This window comes from Carassius gibelio, chromosome B14 (genome assembly GCF_023724105.1).
Source record: "Carassius gibelio isolate Cgi1373 ecotype wild population from Czech Republic chromosome B14, carGib1.2-hapl.c, whole genome shotgun sequence".
NCBI lineage: Eukaryota > Metazoa > Chordata > Actinopteri > Cypriniformes > Cyprinidae > Carassius > Carassius gibelio.
Window position 1 is genome coordinate 4,709,086 of NC_068409.1, and position 21,541 is coordinate 4,730,626.

Sequence of the window (21,541 nt, forward strand, 5' to 3'; positions counted from 1 at the left end):
ATCATTGTCTTGGCAATCATTTATGTCTAGATAACGACACACAAAGTTTAATAACTTATTGAATTAAAATACTAAATTGAAGAATTCAATAAGAATAACTATTTTATTCTAATTTATTTTACTCAATTTAGATTTCCATTCTACCATTCATTCGTTTTCTACGGTCGGGATATACCATCTCAAAACACAATATAAAATAAAACTTTCTTCATAATGACCTGCAGAATATTAATTTTCAGGGTATTATACTAGCTTATAATTATCATCTGATATTGTTTCAAATCTCAATGTCTCTAACGTTACTTCTCTCGCTTTTGAACATATTCCAGTCTAATGTACCTGTGCTTGTTATTTGGTTTCGTCCGATCGCTCAGTACACGTTCCCACGTGTTACATCTTCACATGACGCACGTGGGGAATACAGAGAGTTTTCGTTTCTAATTTATGTATTTTATTTTAGGGAAATGCTGTTTTCAAAAGAAACACCATGGAGGCGATTAGAGGGCATGTCGTTTGGCTTGTTCTCCGCCGATGAAATAAGGTAATAATGCACTCACACCCAACACAGCTAAAGAACTAGCCGGAGCTCAGTTGAGTATCACTGTAAAGACACCAATGGTTAATGTCTATTAAAAACATACAGTTTATTTAACTTACGCTGAACTTTGTGACAACATGGCCCATATGCTGTCATACTAAAAGCGGGTAAGTTGTTAGCAGTGAAATGCAAACATAGTTTTGTAGACCTTCTGACATCTTCCCCGTGTTATCCGTGTCATAGGAAGCTGAGTGTGAAAAGCATCACTAACTCCCAGCTGCTGGATAATGTGGGCAATGCCGCGGCTAACGGGCTGTATGACCTGGCTCTGGGTCCAGCTGATAACAAGGAGATCTGCTCCACCTGCATGCAGGACTTCACCAGCTGTCCTGGACACTTCGGTCACGTAGATCTGCCCCTTCCCGTCTACAACCCTATGTTTTTCGATGTAAGTGTCAATATGCAGTTGCATGTCCTCCTTTTCAGGTCTCATGCAGTTATGATGTGGGTTTATCTGGGGTTTATGGAGTCTGTCTTTATAGTTTCTTTTGTTTTGGTAGGAATGCATGCATATATGTATATATATATCTATTGACATGAAGAAACAGAACGAACTGAGACAGACTGAATCCAGAAGAAATGTGGCAATGTCTCCAAGATGCTTCAAGAGACCTACCTGCAAAGCTACATTACTGTTAAAAGTTTAAGCACTTGTGTATAAATGCTGTAAAATAAGGATGCTGTTAAAAATAGATCTTCTTTATCAATTAACTTGTATTAACTAAATGAAATCCACATTTGGTGTGACAACCCTATGTGTTTAAAGCTGCGTTTGCCCTCGGTGCACTTGTGCATTGTTTTTCAGGGAGCTTTGCAGGTTTCTTGATGTTTCTTGGTGACACTGTCACAGTTCTTCTGGATTGAGTCTGTCTCAGTTTCATCTGTTTCTTCATGTTACTCCAGACAGACTGATGATGATCAGATCTCTGTGTGCAGCACTGGCTGCTGCGAGGTGCTGCAATCTCTGGCCAAATGAATGTTTGGAAATGTAAACTGATATTTCCTACCGACACCTACCGATTAATCTGGTGAAAATAGTAGTGTACTAGTCATTTTGGCCACCACTGTATATATTCTCACACACACACACATGCATACAAATATATTGTGTAACCCCTAACGTCAATGTCTTTACAGAAATTGTATTTGCTCATCCGGGGTTCATGCCTGGGATGCCACATGTTGAAGTGTCCCAGAACGGCTGTTCATTTGCTGCTGGGCCAGCTGAAGCTCCTGGACGTGGGTGCGATGAAGGAGGTGTACGAGCTTGAGAACGTTCTCAATCAGGTCAGGAGCTTGTCATTAAGCTTAAAGCAAGGTATCTTGTAGAGAGAAGCTGCAGCATCTTTCATTGGACTGAAGGGCTTCTATATTGTGTTGTTGTGGTCCTCTCTCTCAGTTCGTGGAGGTCAATGCTCAGCCGTCTGGAATAGAAATCCAGGAAGCTCTGGAGGCGTTCATCACACCCATTCTGAGAGCCAATGAGGACAACCAGCACACTGCCCCGGTGAGTCTGAAACCCACACATCTCTCTGTTTCGTCTTTTACCCACCTTTTCCTTTAGTAGTATCATAGAATCTTTCTAGCTGCATTTTATACATTAACTTTGATTTCAGATCAAACATATCTGTGAGAAAAAGTCCAGTCTCATCAACAGTTTCTGGAGGGTATACATGGGCCCGAGGAAATGTCCGAATTGCAGGTGAGCTCAACTTCTTGGGTCTCCTCTCATTGTTAAGTGAATCAAACATGCGTTCTGCAGTGAGGATGTGTGTGTGTGTGTTTCAGAGCCAGCAGAGTGACTGTGCGCAGAGAACACAACAGCAAACTCATCGTCACACATGGATCATCCGCAGCAAGCACAGAGAAGGACGGTACGTTTACATGTCATGCGTATGCTTTTGTAGTCGGATATCAAAACATTAGGATTCCATAGAAATAATAGGTTCCTCTCATCACTTACACAGACAGTGTGGCCAAATGTTTAGTGATTGCTTCAAATGACTGAATGAAATCAGTGCAGATATTTTCATTATGCACAACTGTTTGTCTTCACCGCTTTATTTCCCTTTGACTTCACCCAATGCATGAGCACATCACTCAAACAAGCAATAGACAGCGGGAGAGCATGCTCATCTAAATAAGACTGTACTCTGCTGTTTAGTGTCATGAAACCACCATTACTGTATCAGTGTGTTGGGGGTGCATCGATGCAAGGCATGCTATCTCTTCAAGAACACTTGTGCATGTGATGAACTGAATATAGCGCAGAAAATAATGCTATATCGTTAAATTCTGACAAGGACTTGAATGTAATAATAATGCATGAAAAAAAGAATTTCATAACAGTAGAGCAAACTCTATTATACTGGATAGAATATTTTGCCATTATTTTGAAAATAACGTTTTCTAAATGAATGCAGTCAGTGACGATATTATATAAATTTCTGAATAATTAAAAAATATTTCAAATGTATGTAGTCTATGAAAGCATGATTCCCTATTAATGTAATCCTGTATCTGGTTTGTGAGTATACAGTATTTGTGTTTGCTTCCAGATGATTCCCTGATTACCAAACGTGGATTCTTGACTCCGAGTCTGGCGCGAGAACACGTCACCAAACTCTGGGAGAAAGAAGGTCAGACGGGTTGAGTGTAATTCCCACTTTCTTTCTAGGAGTCGTAATGCAAACTGAACGGTTTCTTGAATGTGTCTTCTCTAGGTTTCTTCCTGAAGCATCTGTTCGCAGGGTTTGACATGAACAATTCAGAGAAAGGCTTCAGTCCTGAAGTTTTCTTTTTGGAGATGCTTGTGGTTCCTCCATGCAGGTAATCTGATCGCTGTGTGTGCAATGTCCTGGACACCACAACCTGTCGGACATCACATTTTTGACTGTGATTTGTGTTTGTGTGTTTTATAGGTACAGACCTGTTAACCGTTTGGGAGACCAGATGTTCACCAACGGACAGACTGTGAACCTGCAGGCCGTGTTAAAGGATAATTTCATGATCCAGAAACTGCTGGCACTGATCGCTGCTGAGAAGACCAGCGCTACTGAAGACACACAGACAGAGATGGAGCAGGTGCGGAGAACTGATGTCTACAATACACTAAATACACTAGTATGCTAACTGTTTTGTTGTCACGGAGTGATTCAGCGTGTTGCATGAATCTTTCTTTATGTATGTAGTAGTTTAGGACTAGAAAGCTCATTTCAAAATGAGGGTCAAGTGCTTTACCTTCAGATGTTGTTTGTGAAACTAACAAACTAAATATTATATGAGCTGTTTTAAATGCTGTTTTTATAGAATGGTTGCACCCTATTCATTTGGCACAGATTTGAATTAAATATAGAGCACATTAAAATATAAACAGAAAAGAAAGAATGGGTAACAACAGAATTGCAAATGTTCCCAAAATGAGCTGTTACTGAGTAGGGGGCGGGGCTACGTCATTTGGGACTAAATGGTGATTTCTTAAATTCAGTAAATGATAGTAAAAAATTATTTTCTCTGTCAATAACTTTGGAAGCAAGGTTAAATGACAAAAAGAGTCAACACAAACCAATTTATAAAAACTAAGACAGTTTGACTTTGTTTCCACATGATGTAGACCGTGCAAAAGATGTTGTTTCCTCATGTTATTGAATGTTTCTGTGTTTAGCGGGAAAATCATGTGAATTTGAGGAAGTACATTGTTCATTTACATTAATCATTTTCAGTAAATTTGGTAGAAGTATTGTTTTGTTGATTTAATTTCAGCTGCTGTATGTGCATGTTAGTTAAATCAGAAAACGTGTGTTGACGACCTGTGCTTTCTTCAGTCCAGCGAATCCACGGAGATCAGTCAGATCGATCAGAGCTTCTTAACGGGCATCCAAGGCCTGACTCTCACAGACAAGCTCTATAACATGTGGATCCACCTGCAGAGTCACGTCAACATCGTGTTTGACAGCGACATGGACAAACTGATGACGGAGAAGTTCCCCGGCGTCCGTCAGGTCAGTGTGTGTGTGACAGAGCTCAAGCCCAGGACCCATCATGCACTAACAAACATGGGAACTCCTATAACATCTTTTGTAAAGCCTTTGTCTCTCTTGAATGTGTTTCTCAGCTCTTGGAGAAGAAAGAGGGTTTGTTCAGGAAGCACATGATGGGAAAGCGTGTGGATTACGCTGCACGCTCGGTCATCTGTCCTGATATGTACATCGGAACCAATGAGATTGGAATACCAATGGTAAGACATTGGATTTGACTTTTTAATTGCGAAATATACCCACAATGGGTGATTGTACTTTTTTTGTGTGGCTCAGTGGTAGAGCATTACATTAGCAGCGCAAAAGGTTGTGGGTTCGATTCCCAGGGAACACATTAGGTAAAACATTTTTGCATTGCACTGAATGCACAGTAAGTCGCTTTGGATAAAAGCATCTGCTAAATGCATAAATGATTATTGCTCAGAGTCATACAAGAGGCATGAAAGTAGCATTCATTTGTTAAATATCCAGTTTAGCAGCTGCTGTACGAAAGCTTTTGGGGTTTTGAAAGTCGTTTGATATGGTACGTCTAGGTCTTTGCTACCAAGTTGACGTACCCCCAGCCGGTGACCCCCTGGAACGTGAAGGAGCTCCGGCAGGCCGTGCTGAATGGACCCAACGTCCACCCTGGAGCCTCCATGGTCATTAATGAAGACGGGTCCCGGACCATCCTCAGCAGCACCAACCTGACCCAGAGAGAAGCGGTGGCCAAACAGCTCCTGACCCCCAGCACCGGCCAGCACAGGATACCCATGAAGATTGTGAGTCAAACACACACTGCTATCTGAATAGATTTGGAGTAATATTATATCAGGTGCATGGGTCACACTGTAAAATAACAGATAAACTCTCACTGTGAAACATGACCTTAATAGATGTGTGATCAGTGTTTCTGACATTCAGTCAAAACTCATTCAGAATAAACGGACACTAGTCTGTTACGAATAAAATGAGTGATACCTAACCTGCAAATAAAGCAGCATTTAAATGTTTTCACAGTTCAATGACAATGCTATGAGAGTTAAGTGAAAAAATAATATTAAAAGATTAAGTCAAGTCACCTTTATTTATATAGCGCTTTAAACCAAATACATTGCGTCAAAGCAACTGAACAACATTCATTAGGAAAACAGTGTGTCAATGATGCAAAAAGTGATATTTAATTAAATTATACCTTAAATCTGAAACTGAAACCATCCTGTCAGTAGGTGGCATTGAGTTTATTCATCCAGTTGTTCAAACTGATTAATTCAGGAACAAAGCAACCGATTGCTGAATGATTGATTTGTTTAAGATGAGATGATGTGTGTTGCTTGAAGATGGACTACAATCCTGCTGTGGCTTCACTTGCAACTCTTTTTATTAGTGAAAAACACAATATGCACACTATTTGCATCTAAACACACAATACTAACATTTGAAAGCATGCTGATATGTGGGGAAACTGCTCACTGTTTGTGTGATATTGATTATCTATAGCCAAAGGTTTTCATAATGCAGAAATATAAGACACAAACTCCATGCAAAGTCAAAATTAACATTTTGTATTATTTGTTGATCCAGTCCTTTGACATTTGTTTCTCTCTCCTAGGTAAACCGGCACATCAAGAATGGGGATGTGCTGCTGTTAAACCGTCAGCCCACTCTCCACAGACCCTCGATCCAGGCCCACTGTGCTCGCATCCTGCCCGGGGAGAAGGTGCTCCGACTACACTACGCTAACTGTAAGGCCTACAACGCTGACTTCGACGGTGACGAGATGAACGCTCACTTCCCTCAGAGTGAGCTGGGCAGAGCCGAGGCCTACACACTAGTGAGCACAGACCAGCAGTACTTGGTGCCTAAAGTGAGTCTTCATCTAGAGAATTGAAACGACTTCAATCTGAATGGTCTGCCGTTTTTGATAAACGTCTCTTCTGTGGTCTCTGCACCTTCTGTAGGATGGGAAGCCATTGGCCGGCCTGATTCAGGACCACATGGTGTCTGGCGCCAGCATGACGATCCGTGGGTGTTTCTTCACACGGGATCAGTACACAGCGCTGGTCTACAGAGGTCTGACGGATAAGATGGGCAGAGTGAAGCTGCTGCCTCCCGCGCTCCTGAAACCTGTTCCTCTCTGGACAGGGAAGCAGGTACTTCTCATGACGCTGTGATTCGTTTTCATGCGTATTAGGCGTCATTAAGTCACCACTCTTACAGATACTTTCCAAAAAACAAAAAAAATGATATATGTGACCCTGGAGCACAATAGCAGTCTTAAGTCACTGGGGTATATTTGTAGGAATAGCCAAATATACAATGGATGGGTCAAAATATAAAATTTTCTTTTATGCCAAAAATCATTAGGATATTAAGTTCCACGAAGATATTTTGTGCATTTGCTACTGTAAATATATTAAAACTTTATTTTTCATTAGTAATATGCATTGCTAAGAACTTCATTTGAACAACTTTAAACAAAGGTGATCTGTTTTTGCACCCTCAGATTCCAGATTTTCAAATAGTTGTATCTCGGTCAAATATTGTCCTCCTAACAAACGAAATATCAATGGAAAGTTTATTTAGTCGGCTTTCATATGATGTATACATCTCAGTTTTGAAAAACTGCAGACTTAAGGTTTTGTGGTCCAGGGTCAGATTTGGACTTGTATAAATCCAGTGTTTCTGCTGTCTCTTCAAGGTGGTGTCGACCCTTCTGCTGAATGTCATCCCAGAAAACAGCATCCCTTTAAACCTAATGGGAAAAGCAAAGATTCCCAGTAAAGCCTGGGTGAAGGAACCTCCCAGAGCTGTTCCAGGGTACAGGCCCGAAACTATGTGTGAATCTCAGGTAAGTAAGGAGTACTGTCTATAACACTGCTGTTGCAGCACACTACTGCTCATTTCTTTCAAATTAAACTGTGGTGAAAAGTCTTTGTAACTAACTAATTAGTTCTCAACTAATTATGACCAAATCAAGCTAAATATGATAAAAACAAAATAGGACATTTAACACAGGATGATAAAATTAACACGAGAACACACTCCGCTTCAGTTTCTACAAAGTTTGAAAGAAAAATAATAGTCAGCTCTGTCACAGTAGTAGCTCACGCATGTAATAAAATCAGTTTGGTATAAGAGACTATTTTAGGCTTTGTGTTTTTATGACCGTTAGCACACTGAGAATTCTCATTCTTAATAGTGTTTCTCATTTCATTATTAATGCAATGATCTTTATTGTAGTCAGCAGTTGTGTTGTTTTTGGAGGCCTGTTTTAAATTGAGTTTTAGTCTAGTCTTTGTGTGAAGCTCTATCATTTTAGTTTTTATTAGTTTTAGTCACGTTCATACTTTTATTAGTTGACTGGAACTTGACTAGACTTAAAAAAGTCTGAGCATTTTAGTGTTATTTTAGTCAGAATTATCCATGACTACTTTCGTCTAGTTTCAGTCAATGAAAATTCTATTTTAGTCTCTCTTTAGTAATGCAATTCTATTTAATCCAGTCAATATAATATATTCCTAGTAGTATAGACAAAACCAGAAAAATGTGTTGCCTTATAGACTCAAGAATACATCTATAATTGACCTGATGCAGCCCTTGAAGTGAGACACAGGAAACAGAAATACTGCAAAATAATGATAATAATGTGACTAAACGAGACTAAATAACGTTATAACAATTCGTTTTGCTCAACGAAAATGAAGAGATATTTTAGCATAGTTTTTATTTTGTAAACCACATTTAGTCTTGTTTTAATTCATCATCAATAGTGCATTATACATTTAATTACAGTCATTGTCACATGACCAGCATTTACGTCTCGTCTTGTTTTCGTCACGTGATAAAGGTTCATTGACGACGAAATTTAGTCAAAGTTTTCGTTGACGAAAGCAACACTAGTCAGCAGTTCAGATGTTATGATTTTAAATGGTAAATGCTTCCAGTTGCAGTAATTAGTTATGTTTCTTTGTTTTTGTCTTGGAGTAATCAAAATGAGGGGGAATTGGTTAATTGTCATGAAAATAATTGTATGACATGATAGCCGATGTATATTAGAGATTATATTAAAGCTCGAACACAACAATGATTACAGCTGCTCAGAGTTGTGTCCAGTAGTTTAAAGCTGCAAGAAAATGACTTTTTCCTTAAATCTATGGTTGGATATTTAGGAGACTGTGGAAAATGTATTTTGTTTGACATCACAATGATCAGTTTATTGACTCATCACTGTATGATGTGACACATGATTCGACTCGTGAGGATGCATAGACGAGGCTGTAAGAGGGGAGACTGTGCTGTGTGTTTCAGGTGGTGATTCGTCAGGGAGAGCTCTTGCTGGGGGTCCTGGATAAGGCTCACTATGGCAGCTCGGCGTACGGTTTGGTGCACTGCTGCTACGAGCTCTACGGAGGACAGACCAGCGGTAAACTGCTCAGCTGTCTGGCACGACTCTTCACTGCTTACCTGCAGCTGTACCGCGGCTTCACGCTGGGTAAGATCACGCTCCACACCTGCTCGTCTGGATGAACACTTCACGTACAGTGGTGCTTTTTATTAAAGGTTTTTCTGTTTCTGACAGGTGTGGAAGACATTCTAGTGAAAGATGGAGCCAACAAACAGAGAAGGAAAATTATCCAAAAGTCAGTCACGTGTGGCTCCAAGGTACCTTCACTGAGATTGAACTGTTACACAGCACCTTTTGAAGAAACAAAACATATCGTAAAAACATCTCTCAGAAATATGATCAGGTCAAGCTTCAGTTGACGAATTATCAGGAAAGTTTATTAGTTATAACATGATTATATACACACACTAGAAAATGAATGAAGAGATGTCTCATTAAGAGAAATTACTTGATTTAGTGAAAGTAATATAACAATTTTTTAAAAAAAATTTAATCCACATATTGGGTATTAATGTTCATTTTTGACTTGGAAAACTAAAGTTTTTTTTTTATTGATTAGAAAATGTATTTTAACTGCAGTAGGAGCAATACAAGTATTCACTTCCTTTGTAATGTAAGGTCTGTAAGCTCACTTAAGTCAGTTTCTCTGTTGCTTATTGGATATTTATTGAGAAATTATCCAAAGATAGTATGATAGACTTTTTATTATTAATTTTGAAGCATAATGTTGTATGTAATCTTACAGTGACGTACTCCCATTCTCTCTCTCTGTGAAGAGTGTGTGGATCTTTTGTCCTCGGGATGTCTGTTGTCTCTCCCCTTCATTTGCTTGTGTTCGTTCAGTATTGTGCTTGTCTTGTCTTCAGGCAGAGGTCATGTTCCTACACTTTCTTGCTTTAACACAGGCTCTCCAGGCTGCGTTTAACCTGCCTGCAGATGCTGGAGACACCGAAGCCAGAGAACGCTGGCAAGACGCACATCTGAACACAGACCAGAGAGATTTCAACATGGTGGACCTGAAGTTTAAAGAGGAGGTCAATCAAGTGAACAACAACATCAACAAGGTGCTCGTCTAAACAGGACATCTTGGAAATGCAGAGCTTGTGTCTCGACGGGTTTCATCACTTCTGATCTGTTGTTATCAGGTGTGCATGCCACTGGGTCTCCACCGCTCCTTCCCCGAAAACAACCTCCAGCTGATGGTGCAGTCAGGAGCCAAGGGCTCCACTGTCAACACTATGCAGGTGACCTTTGCCCTTTATCTGCATTCAGCAGCTCAATGTAGCAGCTCTTTTATTATTATTACTACTACTTTTACAGAGTTCCTCCACCTCTTAAAATAGGTCTTAAATAAGTCTTAAATTGTATAACAGAAGTTTAAATTCTTATTTTAAGTGGTCTTAAACTCGGGAATGGAAAATCAGGAATGTGATTGTCAATCTTCAGAAGTTGATGATTTTTAATACAATTTGAGCACTGCACAAAAAAAAGACAATTGAAAAATTGGGATTAAAAAAAAGTACGTTTTAAAGTAATATTATTCGATCTAATGCACTTTGGGAGTTCAAAATTAAGAGCTCCAACCGGTGTCCTTAACTCAAGTCAGAAAAACGCGACGCGACCCTCTTTTTATGTGTGATATATCGTCTCGGTCTAAATTACATTCACACTGATGTTTTAGGAAGCAAAAGGAATTAGAATAAAATAACAACAGTGACAATAGTAGCCATGTATTGCACAACAATCGCACTGTAAAATAATTGAAAATGAATATTTATAGGTATATTATTTACGCTTACACTACAGTAGGGAAATTCTAATACTTATTTGTTCATTTCTACACTTGAGATGTGTTTTGAATTTGGGCTGCATTTAACCCACCAGCTGTCAGCAGTTCATTCTGCACTTTCATGCTTTTATTCTGAAGGAAAACTCCAGCTTCAGTGAAAACCTGCTTCAAAAACACATCTCAGTTCAAATCTAGTCCAATGCTGTAATCATCTGCTGTAACTGTGCAATAAATAAACCGTGAATACTGACTTTTATTTTGCCTTGATGACCTAAGATGAAGTTTCATATTGTCATGCGACCATGATACAGGGTCCCCGCGGGTCCTTAAAAAGTCTTGAAATGTCTTAAATACAATTTTCGATTTTTAAGGTCTGAAAATGTCTTGAATCCTGGAATTTTCCATATGAATGTCTTAAATTTCATGTGGGATCTTAAATTTCATGTCCGACTCGTCATTTTTATTTATTTTTTCGACCGCAATTTGACCAGCGCAACATTTGGGGGCAGCACTTCGTCGGTGCAACCTGCATAATTCCATATGTGACATACGAGTAAGTGATTGATGAACGCGTTGCGTTGATGGTTCGCCACAACGGCATTTTGCGAAATCGCAAGCATGGGCAAAGACGATAAAGCTGTGGACAAGACCACGATTGTCAGGTCTCCCTATCTTGGTTCTCAGTTTTTGAGCCCCTCAACGGCAGAAGACTTGCTGGAGCACTTTAAGGTAAGACTCTAAAAGTAACATTTAAAATTATTTGAATATGTTAAAATGCTTCATGTGTTTTTGTTATTTCCTAATGAATATTTGGGACAATATATAGATGCGTCACAATTGTTGGATTGATTTAAATTTTTTCAGAATACTTTGCGAATTGATTCTGAGCTTAGTTTTTGCAGATGGCGCTCTAGGCTAGTTTTTAACCGAACACTCAAATGCTCACGACGAAGAGCGCTCGTGCATTCCGCAGAGTCTGAGAATGTTATTGATATATTGCTTTTATGACGCGAGATTAATGTAAACGCCCCACTGCAAACACCCTTGTACTTCGCTTCAACGTTTTCAAACTTTATTAATTATTATTTTATAGTAGGTTCAAGTGGTGTGTGTAAGGCATCTAAACGCAGTGGCATCTGTTGTTAAAAACTAAACTAAGAATCGTTTTCGAGAGAGAATCGCGATGCATTCAGAAAAATTGGAATCGATCCAGAATAATTTCTCGATTCAAAATGCATCGATATATTGTCCCAGCCAATCAGTTAAAAAAATGTTGTGGGTGGGTGACATCTAGGCATAGGACTTTTGCATTATGGATGGAAGGCAGTGCTGTACATAACTTTACTGTATAAAGCATTCAATATGCATTATGCTTCTTGCATATTTTTTATGTGAAAAGTAAAATTGAATTGAATTAAATGATGTAGCCCAGTTCATAGTTAGACTCCAAATATCTGTTTTGTGCTTCTAAATTTTAGGTTAACAATGTTGACACTGAACCCTATCACATAGGCCCAATTTGTAAGCATTCACTATTATGGCTTAACTTGTTTCTCAAACATTTTTTCTTTCAAATCAAGGACCACTTAGTCAATGAAAAAAAACAAAAAAAACAATCTTGACATATTTGGCTTAATGATCATCCCTAATGCATGTAAAAATGCAGGCCATTTTAGTCTTCTGAAACCATGGCTAACTTCACCTGCTGATAATGTGCATGATTAGAAAACAAGTCATGAGAAGCGAATTGGAAATGTTCAACGGCGTCACAGTCCATGTCAGTCATTTTTGGTGGATGACTTTTGCTCACAGACCTCTTTGGTAATCTGGCATACCTCCAGTGGTACCCAGACCACAGTTTGAGAATCACTACTTTAGACAAACCATCTAATCTGAGTGAACATGAATGAAAATGTTATCATTCTTGAGGAGGACTTTGTTTTGATTTTTTTTTTTTTTATAATTTCAGGAGGGCACCAAGGAACTTAATTTAAGGAACATGCTTTCTGTGTCAATGGATGGACCCACAGTAAATTGGAAAGTCATGGATCTCCTACAACTGGAACATGCAATAAATTTCTGATCCTGATCTTTCCTACAATTGTCTGACATTCATTAGGTCTATGCATAGATTATTGAATGTGCTTGCATTTATCTGTGTCTGAAATGACATAGAAAACACGAATCAGACCCTGAACAACATTTTCTTGGGGGAGAACCCCCAAACCCAACTCAAGACTATTAGGCAGCAACATTTACCCATAATTTAGATCAAGTATGATGAATACGTGGGCTTTTGTAATGTCCTGGGGCTGTCTTCCATGTCTTTTTCAAACTGCTATGAAGGGCCAGAATTTAGAAATTACCTGAAGTACCTTAAAGGCTGATAGTTTATACATAGTCAACCATGTCAGGGTTGTAAGGTCAATCAGCACTTGGTATAAAAGTTTTCGCGCCCCTTTGACCTGTAATGAGCGTGGCTGTGGTGCCACACTAATTCTTCACCACATCAATCTGTGTTGTCGGGCTGAACATTTTCCTGTTTTTTTTTGTTTGTTTAGATAAAGTCTTAAATTTTCCTTTTAGAGGACTTAAAAAGGTCTTAAAAGTTATTAAATTTGCTGTTAAAAAATGTGTAGATACCCTGTGATAATATCAAGACAGTTTTGATATTGATCATATAATTTTACCTGATCTTGGATCAGTTTTCTACATTTGACCAGCAGTCGTCACTTTTTTTTTTCTCCCATCACTACTGTACATTTAAGCCATGTGATTGTTAATGGTCTACAGTTGATCAGTGATGACATTGGTCAACCCAGATGTTAGCATGGCATGTTATTCAGCTGTGATCTTCCTGTGTCTGTGCAGATCTCCTGTTTATTGGGTCAGATTGAGCTGGAGGGCCGCCGGCCGCCTCTGATGCCTTCTGGGAAGTCCCTGCCCTGCTTTCAGCCCTATGAACCTCAGCCGCGATCCGGAGGATTCGTGACCGGCAGATTCTTGACGGGGATCAAACCTCCTGTACGTTCAGACTGAACTGCTCTTGATTCGTTTCAGAAAGTCTCAATCTTATTTTAAGGAGAACTATTCATTTAAAATCGATTTTTTTTATTTTATTTCTTTGTTTCAGGAGTTCTTTTTCCATTGTATGGCTGGTCGTGAAGGTCTTGTGGACACTGCAGTCAAAACCAGTCGCTCTGGTTATTTGCAGAGGTAGATCTGGCTCTGACTGAAAGCTGATTGTAGTGTTCAGGTTCACTGTGTAGTGACACATACTGTCATTGGGTGCTCCAGGTGTGTGATCAAGCATCTCGAGGGTCTCGTGGTCCAGTACGATCTGACTGTGCGAGACAGTGATGGAAGTGTGGTCCAGTTTCTTTACGGAGAGGACGGCCTGGACATCCCCAAGACCCAGTTCCTTCAGCCGCAGCAGTTCCCTTTCATCGAAGACAACTACGAGGTGATCATTGTGATTACTGATCATGATTGGTGTTATTTTTGTTGGGAAATCTCTCTTTGCATTTCAGCAGAATTACAAGATTACATAGACCTGTCTGTTCAACAGTGCGCTGGTGGAAGAAGACGTTTAACATTTTTTGTAATGCACTTGTTCTAGGTGATCCGAAAGTCAAAGTGTTTGGATGAAGTTCTGGCTAAAATGGACTCAGGGGCAACATTTAGTCACTTTAAGGCTATCAAGAAATGGAAATCCAAACATGAGTGTGTTTCACCGCGAGACGGTGCCTTCCTGCTCTACTCACAGAAGAAACTGAGCAAGCTGAAGTGTCAAGTAGAAACCCAGACGCTGGCCAATGGGAGAGAGCCAGCCACTCTACAGGTACTGAAGCATTGTAGATGGGTCTCCTTGTGCCTTCATTACCTACATGACAATCAGATTTTGTGTGTTTAGCTCTTGGAGAATTGGAGAGCTCTGGATGAGTCTGGCCGTAGGAAGTATTTAAAGAAGACGTCTCATTGTCCAGACCCGTGTCTGGCTCTTTACCGGCCGGACATCTGCTTCGGTTCAGTGTCTGAGACGTTCGACTCCATTGTTGAGTCGTATCTGGATCGGTTCAGTGTCAAGCAGGAGTTTCAGACCTCCTCAGAAAGCATTGACACAGATAGGTAAGACCTCTCAGTTGACTATTCATTTACATATCTGGATTAAAGCGCCACTTGTAGATTGTAAATTTGGAAATATCATGTCAAAGTAAAATTGATCTCCATTGTCCACGATAATATTTAATGTAGACTTATAGGTTTCCTACCGTACATATGTGACCCTGGAGTCTGAAGTCGCTGGGATATTAAGTAAAGATCAAGTTTCATGAAGATATTTTGTAAATTCCCTACTGTATATATATATATCAAACCTAAATTTTTAATTAGTAATATGCATTGCTAAGAACTTCATTTGGACAATTTTAAGGAGATTTTCTCAGTATTTTGATTTTTTTGGCACCCTCAGATTCCAGATTTACAAATAGTTGATATAAAGTTCAAAATAGTTCAAATAGCCAAATATTGTCCTGTCTATTCTAACAAACCTTACATCAACAGAAAGCTTATTTTTGATGCTTTCAGATTAATTTATTATTATTCTTTTTTTTTTTAGTTGACCCTTATGAATGCTTTTGTGGTTCAGGGTCTCACATGCTATTAAAATTTTTTTTCTTTTACAGAAACTGGGAGTATTCTCAAGCAACTTAAATTATTTAAATTAAAAATAGGTTTCAGAAATGTTTAGAGCTGAATGTTCTTCAGGGATCCCACTCTTCTGAAGAAATAATTTTACATGATTTTTAATAATAATTAAGAATATATATACTTCTTTTTTTTTTTTATAATTAAAAATTAGGTTACATCAGATATCCAGTTTGTGGGAGCCTTGGTTCTTTTTCTGAAAAAAAAGGGAGGGGTTGTTAAGGAGGTTAATTTAAATGAGATATTAATTAGAGATGTTAATGTGTTTTAGCTTTTTTTAATGCTCATTTAGTCTTGTTTTGAATAAGTTGAATTCTTCTTCCCCTGGTTGAGAGCCACTGCAGTGTGTTCAGTTCCCTCTGTGTGTGCTGACAGATTGAGGCATCTCCTGCAGCTGAAGTGGCAGAGGTCTCTGTGTGACCCTGGAGAGGCCGTGGGTCTGCTGGCCGCTCAGAGCATCGGCGAGCCGTCCACACAGATGACCCTCAACACCTTCCACTTCGCCGGCAGAGGAGAGATGAATGTCACCCTGGGTATACCAAGGTCAGGTTCATTCAGCAGTCAGTACTCATGATCCTCTGTATATGCACCAGATCAAAAACTAATACGCTTTCCTTTATTTGAAAAGTTTCAATGTTAATATAAACTACTTTGACACAGTTGCATGCAGACTTAAAGTATAGTTTTTGTGTTACTGGTATTCACCTACAAAAAAACCTTTCAATGTGAAACCCTCTTCTGCAGATTAAGAGAAATACTGATGGTTGCGAGCTCTAACATCAAAACCCCTATGATGAGCATTCCTGTTCGGATGAACAAGAAAGCCTTGAAACGTGTGAAGACGCTGCGGAAGAAGATAACGCGTGTGTGTTTGTCAGAGGTGAGCACAGCTTGTTTCAGCGTGCCGTGTTATTTTCCTCTCCACTAGCGATCTCAAATCTGGTTCATGGTCCTGTGCTCAAATATGGGAACTAAAGGACTAGTTAACCTAAAAATGAAAATAGCCATTATTTCCTCATAAAGATTAGGTTGAAAAAAAAACAATGAGGTTTTTAGTCTCTCTATTCCAAGCCCATGCAACCAAAACTAAACATATATAAAGAGTAATCCAGAAGAATAGAGTTGTCAAACCTCATTGGTTCTCACACAGAAGGTAAGCATATGTAAATAAAAGCTTTAATTAAATCATATAAAGCAAACGTGTTGTCCTCAGAAGACTTGCTTGATTCAAATGGATCATGTTTCACTGTGTCTTCTGTATTGAACTTTCTATAGCCCTAAAGTTTTGGTGTAATCAGAATTTCAGTAAAAGGACAGAAAACTCTTAATTTAATAGAAGAGATTTCCACACATTCCACTTTCCTCATGTGGAAATATAGATATACTCCAAAACATCTGTTTGTTTTACAGTCAAAAGGATGTCATACAGGTTTGGAAAAGAATGATAAAGGTCATTGAGGTCAGCAGTTATTATAAGTGTATAAACTCCCATGTGCTCTTGATCTTTCCGAGGACAGGTGCTTCACAAAGTGGATGTGATCGAAACCTTCCGCTTGGTCGAGAAACGGAGCCAGAAGTCACGGGTTTTCACACTCACTTTCCACTTCCTGCCCCCCGAGCGATACCAGCAAGACAAGCTCCTCACCCCTGATGAGATTCTGCATTTCATGGAGCAGAAGTACGCCTAAAGTCATTCAGCCGCTTCACCACCCACAGAGGCTTTCCTCAGTATCTCACAGACCTGTTTGTACATTACAGGTTCTTTCGCATGCTGCTGGAGGCCGTTAAGAAGCTGAGCGCTAAACTGGCGGCTGTCAATGTGGTTGATACACGCAAAGCCACGGTCAGTGACAATGATCGAGATGCTAGCGGCGCCGCGGACAAAGAGGTAAGCAGTCACTACAAGCCGCGGGTGTGCCGTTGCCACACCATAGATGTGTAACAAGTAGGGCTGGGTGATATATCGAATATTAGTGATAGTATCAGAATAATTTTGACGACGATGTAAAATTTGAATATATCGGGAATATCGAATATTTCAAATTCAAGCATACTTTCCCAAAAGAACGCTCTACGCCCCTCTACTACGAGAGCTTAATGATAGCGGTTGCCAGATAACAAGAGTTTAAATCTCCGAATCAGAGCTCCAGTGTTACAAGGATACATTTTCTGCCCGGTGTTTGCTTATTTTAAGCAATCTGGCAACCATGCACACGTGCTCACTCCTCATTGCGGAAGACGATAATCTGAAAACACTACCAAGCTGGAACTGAGCGATCTAATGAAAGCGTCGTTCAGCCGGTCTGTGTTCTGTCGTGAGATCTCAACTGTATTGTTTGCATTTGTGATCGCAAAATAAATGCACTTACTCGACCGCTGATGTTTGAATAGAGAAACTTAGGCTATGGCCAATTGGAATTACTATTGGGGAATTTCACTGATATGTTTACCAGTTTCCATAATATAGACAGAGAGAATGCAAAAGTCTTTGGTGTTCATTTATATATATATTTATATATAAGAAATAGCTATGTGCTTCAGCAACTAGCTCCCCATCTAAGAGGGTTTTTAATGTCAGAAGGAACATAGTTTCATGCCACAGAGCTTTCTCTTAAAACCACAGTCAGTTGACAGACTTGTGTTCTCAGCTTAAAAACTTGTTAAAAAAATTAAAATAAAATACTTATCCCAGTTGCATAGTATAAATTGTGAATTGCTTCCACTAAAAAGCATGTATTCATTTAATAAAAAGCAGTAAAAATCTCTTGGTCTAGATTTTTTAACTGCTTAAATAAGCTGTTTAATCTAAATTGTTTTTTTGTTTTTTATGGATAAAAGAAAATCATTTTTTAATTTTTTTTTATTATTTAAATGCAAATGCAAACATATCGAGATGTATATCGAATATCGTAAAAATTTGGACAATATCGAGATATCATTTTTTTTAATATATATCGCCCAGCCCTAGTAACAAGCACAACATGCTTGACTTCTGCACAGGATGATGGCGAGGAGGATGCAGAAAACAGGATTGTGGACGATGAGGCGAATGAAGGTGATGCAGATGCCACAGATTCCAGGAGAAAAGAAAAACAAGAAGAGGAGGTATCAGGATTCACCCGATCTCTGAATATAATCATGGTCTTACTGTGAAGAATGGTTTTGAGTGGAGATGTGCTTCTGTGTCGTTATCGGGACCTTGCTGCTTCATTTCAGTAAATGCTCTGCTTGTTCTGGGTAGCAGCATTGTGTTTGGTGGCCTATCAAATCCATTTTTCCTAAATTCACATTCCACTTTAATGGTTAAGTTCAATTTGAATAAAAACATGATTTGATCAATTGAATTCAAATCTTAATTGCGTAATTCTCAAATGCAATGCAATCAAATCTTTTGCATAATTCATTAAACTTTTAACAGGAATAGATAGAGCCCTATGAAATCTTTTATTTTATTTTCTAAAATTCTGTTTTGGGTTTTAAACGATTCCTTTCAGGCTTGCACAAAAAATGCACAATTTAAAACATGAATTAATTAATTTTAATTTATTCATCAAAATTTTTAAAAAATTCCACAATAACTATACAACAAATTGCACATTGACTTCCACTTAAAGTCCTGTCTGTGTGGTCTGACCCTTCAGGTGGACTATGAGAGTGAGGAGGGAGAGGAGGCCGTTGATGAGGAGCCGGAGGATGTGGCTGAGGACAGACAGGAAGAGGCAGATACTCAGGAGAACTCCGAGGAAGGCTCTGGAGAAAGCCAAGCATCAGACCAGACCCAGAGTCTCAACAGATCTGAAGAGCTGAAGGGATCTTCACAGGACTCCATGAGGATCAGCGCTGTGCTTCAGTTGAGCGCCGCCATTGAGGACTACAAATATGACACCAACAATGGGCTGTGGTGTGAGGTCTGCACAAATCAATGTCTTCATTCACACATTTCGTGCTCTTGAGGGATGCACTGAAACTATTTTTACACTTTGATGCTATACTCTTAAAAAATTCTTGTATATCCATTTCTGATTCCATGAAGTGTTACCATACCTTTACTAGAAATGATGGTGTCCGTTAAAGAGAGAATAATATGTTGGTTAGATGCGTGAATCTACCAGTATTTGACTAGTAACTATACTCAGTTAAATATTGTGAAATAAGTTTCGGGATTCCATCATAATTCCACAGTTTGGCGTCGGTAAGATCTTTTTCTAACAAAGGCACATTTAATCAAATTAAAAAATGCATCACTGGTTTTCATAAAAATATGAAGCAAGCACAGCTGTTTACAACATTGATAGACATCAGCATAATAGAGTGATTCCTGAAGGATGATGTAATACTGTGATGACTGACAACTCGGTCATCAGAGGAATAAAGTACATTTGTGACACTGGAACAGTACTATATTTGTAGCAATAGCCAAAAATACATTGCATGGGTCAAAATGATTGATTTTTTCTTTTATGCCAAAAATCATTAGGATAAGTAAAGATCATATTCCATGAAGATATTTTGTAAATGCATATAGTAATATGCATTGCTAATAAATTAATTTGAACTTTAAAGGCGTTTTTCTCAGTATTTAGATTTTTTTGCACCCTCAGATTCCAGATTTTCAAATAGTCGTGTCTCGGCCAAATATTGTGCGATCCTAATAGACCATACATCAATGCTTATTTATTTATTTTTACTTAGAAAAACATTTTTAAATCTTACCAGCCCCAAACCTTTGAATGGTAGTGTATATGTGTGTAATATGTAATAGATAGAAACCCCATATTGTTTAAACTAGTAGCCATATGGAACCAAAGCAGTAGTATCAGTGTTGTTACAGCAATGATATTGGTGATTTCATATTCATAATGCATTGCTGCTTGTGTTTGACAGCTGACCCTGGTCCTACCCCTCACTAAAGTGCACTTTGACCTCACGTCAGTGGTGGTGAAGCAGGCTCAGAACGCCATCATCATGGAGACCAAGGGTATCACTCGCTGCTTGTTAAATGAAGTCACCACAAAGGACGGCAAAAAAGAGATGATGCTCAACACAGAGGGCATCAACATGCATGAGATGTTCAGACACGCTGATGTGAGTCCAATACAGTCTTCAAATTCAATTGGACATGAATACATTGGAACTAGTATGACAGCTGTCCAAATATGAAATGTGATGCAGTGTTTTTGTTGTACTAGATCCTGGACTTGAACCGATTGTACTCCAACGAGGTTCATGCTATGGCCAACACGTACGGTATAGAGGTGGCCCTCAGAGTCATAGAGAAGGAGATTAAAGATGTGTTTGCTGTCTATGGTAATAAAGCAGAACAGGACTGTCTGACACTCATATAGCAGTGTGTGTTTCATCGGAGATCTGACTGGTTCCTCTGTTCACAGGTATCGAGGTGGACCCACGCCATCTCTCTCTAGTGGCTGACTACATGTGTTTCGAGGGAGTGTACAAGCCTCTAAACAGATTTGGCATTCAATCCAACAGCTCCCCGCTGCAACAGATGACCTTTGAGACCAGTTACAAGTTTTTAAAGCAAGCCACGATGCTGGGTACAATACAATAGTCTTTCCTAATTTAATAATGATGCATATTGTCGATAAAGATTACAGTAGTAGTATAGTTAAGTCATGTTCTGGTATATAATTATGCATGCATGCTTCTTTTTTTAGGTTCTTATGACAATCTCAGCTCGCCCTCAGCTTGCTTGGTTGTGGGAAAAGTTGTGAAAGGAGGAACCGGCCTCTTCGATCTGAAACAGCCGTTATAGCAAAGGACCGGGATTGGAGATTTGGTTTGCTCCCTGCTACGGATTACAGAATTACAAACAGCTGAATTTCTTGTCTATAACATCAATAAATATTTTTTTTTTCGTTTGACTTCTTGTAATTGTATGATTGTCGTTATTGTTTATTATTATTAAAATGCAAAATAAAAGTATCCATTTTCAAAAGCACAAAAATTAAATAAAATTTAAAATGTTATTTCTGTATACAGTACATTCACAGTTGAAATAAAAT

The 21,541-nt window shown here is 38.9% G+C and overlaps 1 protein-coding gene and 1 long non-coding RNA gene across 2 annotated transcripts; both read left to right on the top strand.

Moving 5' to 3' along the window:
• Positions 1 to 142: 142 nt before the first annotated feature.
• On the top strand, positions 143 to 21,405 carry polr1a (RNA polymerase I subunit A). Its single transcript, XM_052573836.1, has 34 exons — positions 143 to 541; positions 782 to 986; positions 1,736 to 1,885; positions 1,998 to 2,105; positions 2,215 to 2,300; positions 2,387 to 2,472; positions 3,157 to 3,237; positions 3,322 to 3,427; positions 3,520 to 3,682; positions 4,423 to 4,599; positions 4,713 to 4,835; positions 5,169 to 5,396; positions 6,227 to 6,481; positions 6,576 to 6,767; positions 7,316 to 7,465; positions 8,926 to 9,109; positions 9,197 to 9,279; positions 9,928 to 10,086; positions 10,168 to 10,266; positions 13,683 to 13,835; positions 13,945 to 14,027; positions 14,109 to 14,274; positions 14,431 to 14,652; positions 14,725 to 14,939; positions 15,894 to 16,061; positions 16,263 to 16,398; positions 17,036 to 17,196; positions 17,277 to 17,406; positions 18,519 to 18,623; positions 19,160 to 19,426; positions 20,403 to 20,603; positions 20,708 to 20,825; positions 20,909 to 21,073; positions 21,194 to 21,405. Exons 1-34 carry the CDS (start codon positions 288 to 290, stop codon positions 21,289 to 21,291), a joined length of 5,277 nt encoding a protein of 1,758 aa, XP_052429796.1. The 5' UTR covers positions 143 to 287; the 3' UTR covers positions 21,292 to 21,405.
• On the top strand, positions 10,277 to 12,905 carry LOC127971084 (uncharacterized). The gene is made up of 2 exons (XR_008156743.1): positions 10,277 to 11,540; positions 12,781 to 12,905. It is a non-coding gene; the product is annotated as an uncharacterized LOC127971084 (long non-coding RNA).
• Positions 21,406 to 21,541: the final 136 nt, after the last annotated feature.

What these genes read in the sequence shown, in the direction of transcription:
- polr1a (XM_052573836.1), top strand. Translation starts at nt 288, where the DNA reads ATGTCTCTAACGTTACTTCTCTCGCTTTTGAACATATTCCAGTCTAAT. An exon ending in AGCAGTACTTGGTGCCTAAA is followed by an intron (nt 6,482 to 6,575) that starts GTGAGTCTTCAT and finishes CACCTTCTGTAG; the next exon opens with GATGGGAAGCCATTGGCCGG. An exon ending in ACAATGGGCTGTGGTGTGAG is followed by an intron (nt 19,427 to 20,402) that starts GTCTGCACAAAT and finishes TGTGTTTGACAG; the next exon opens with CTGACCCTGGTCCTACCCCT.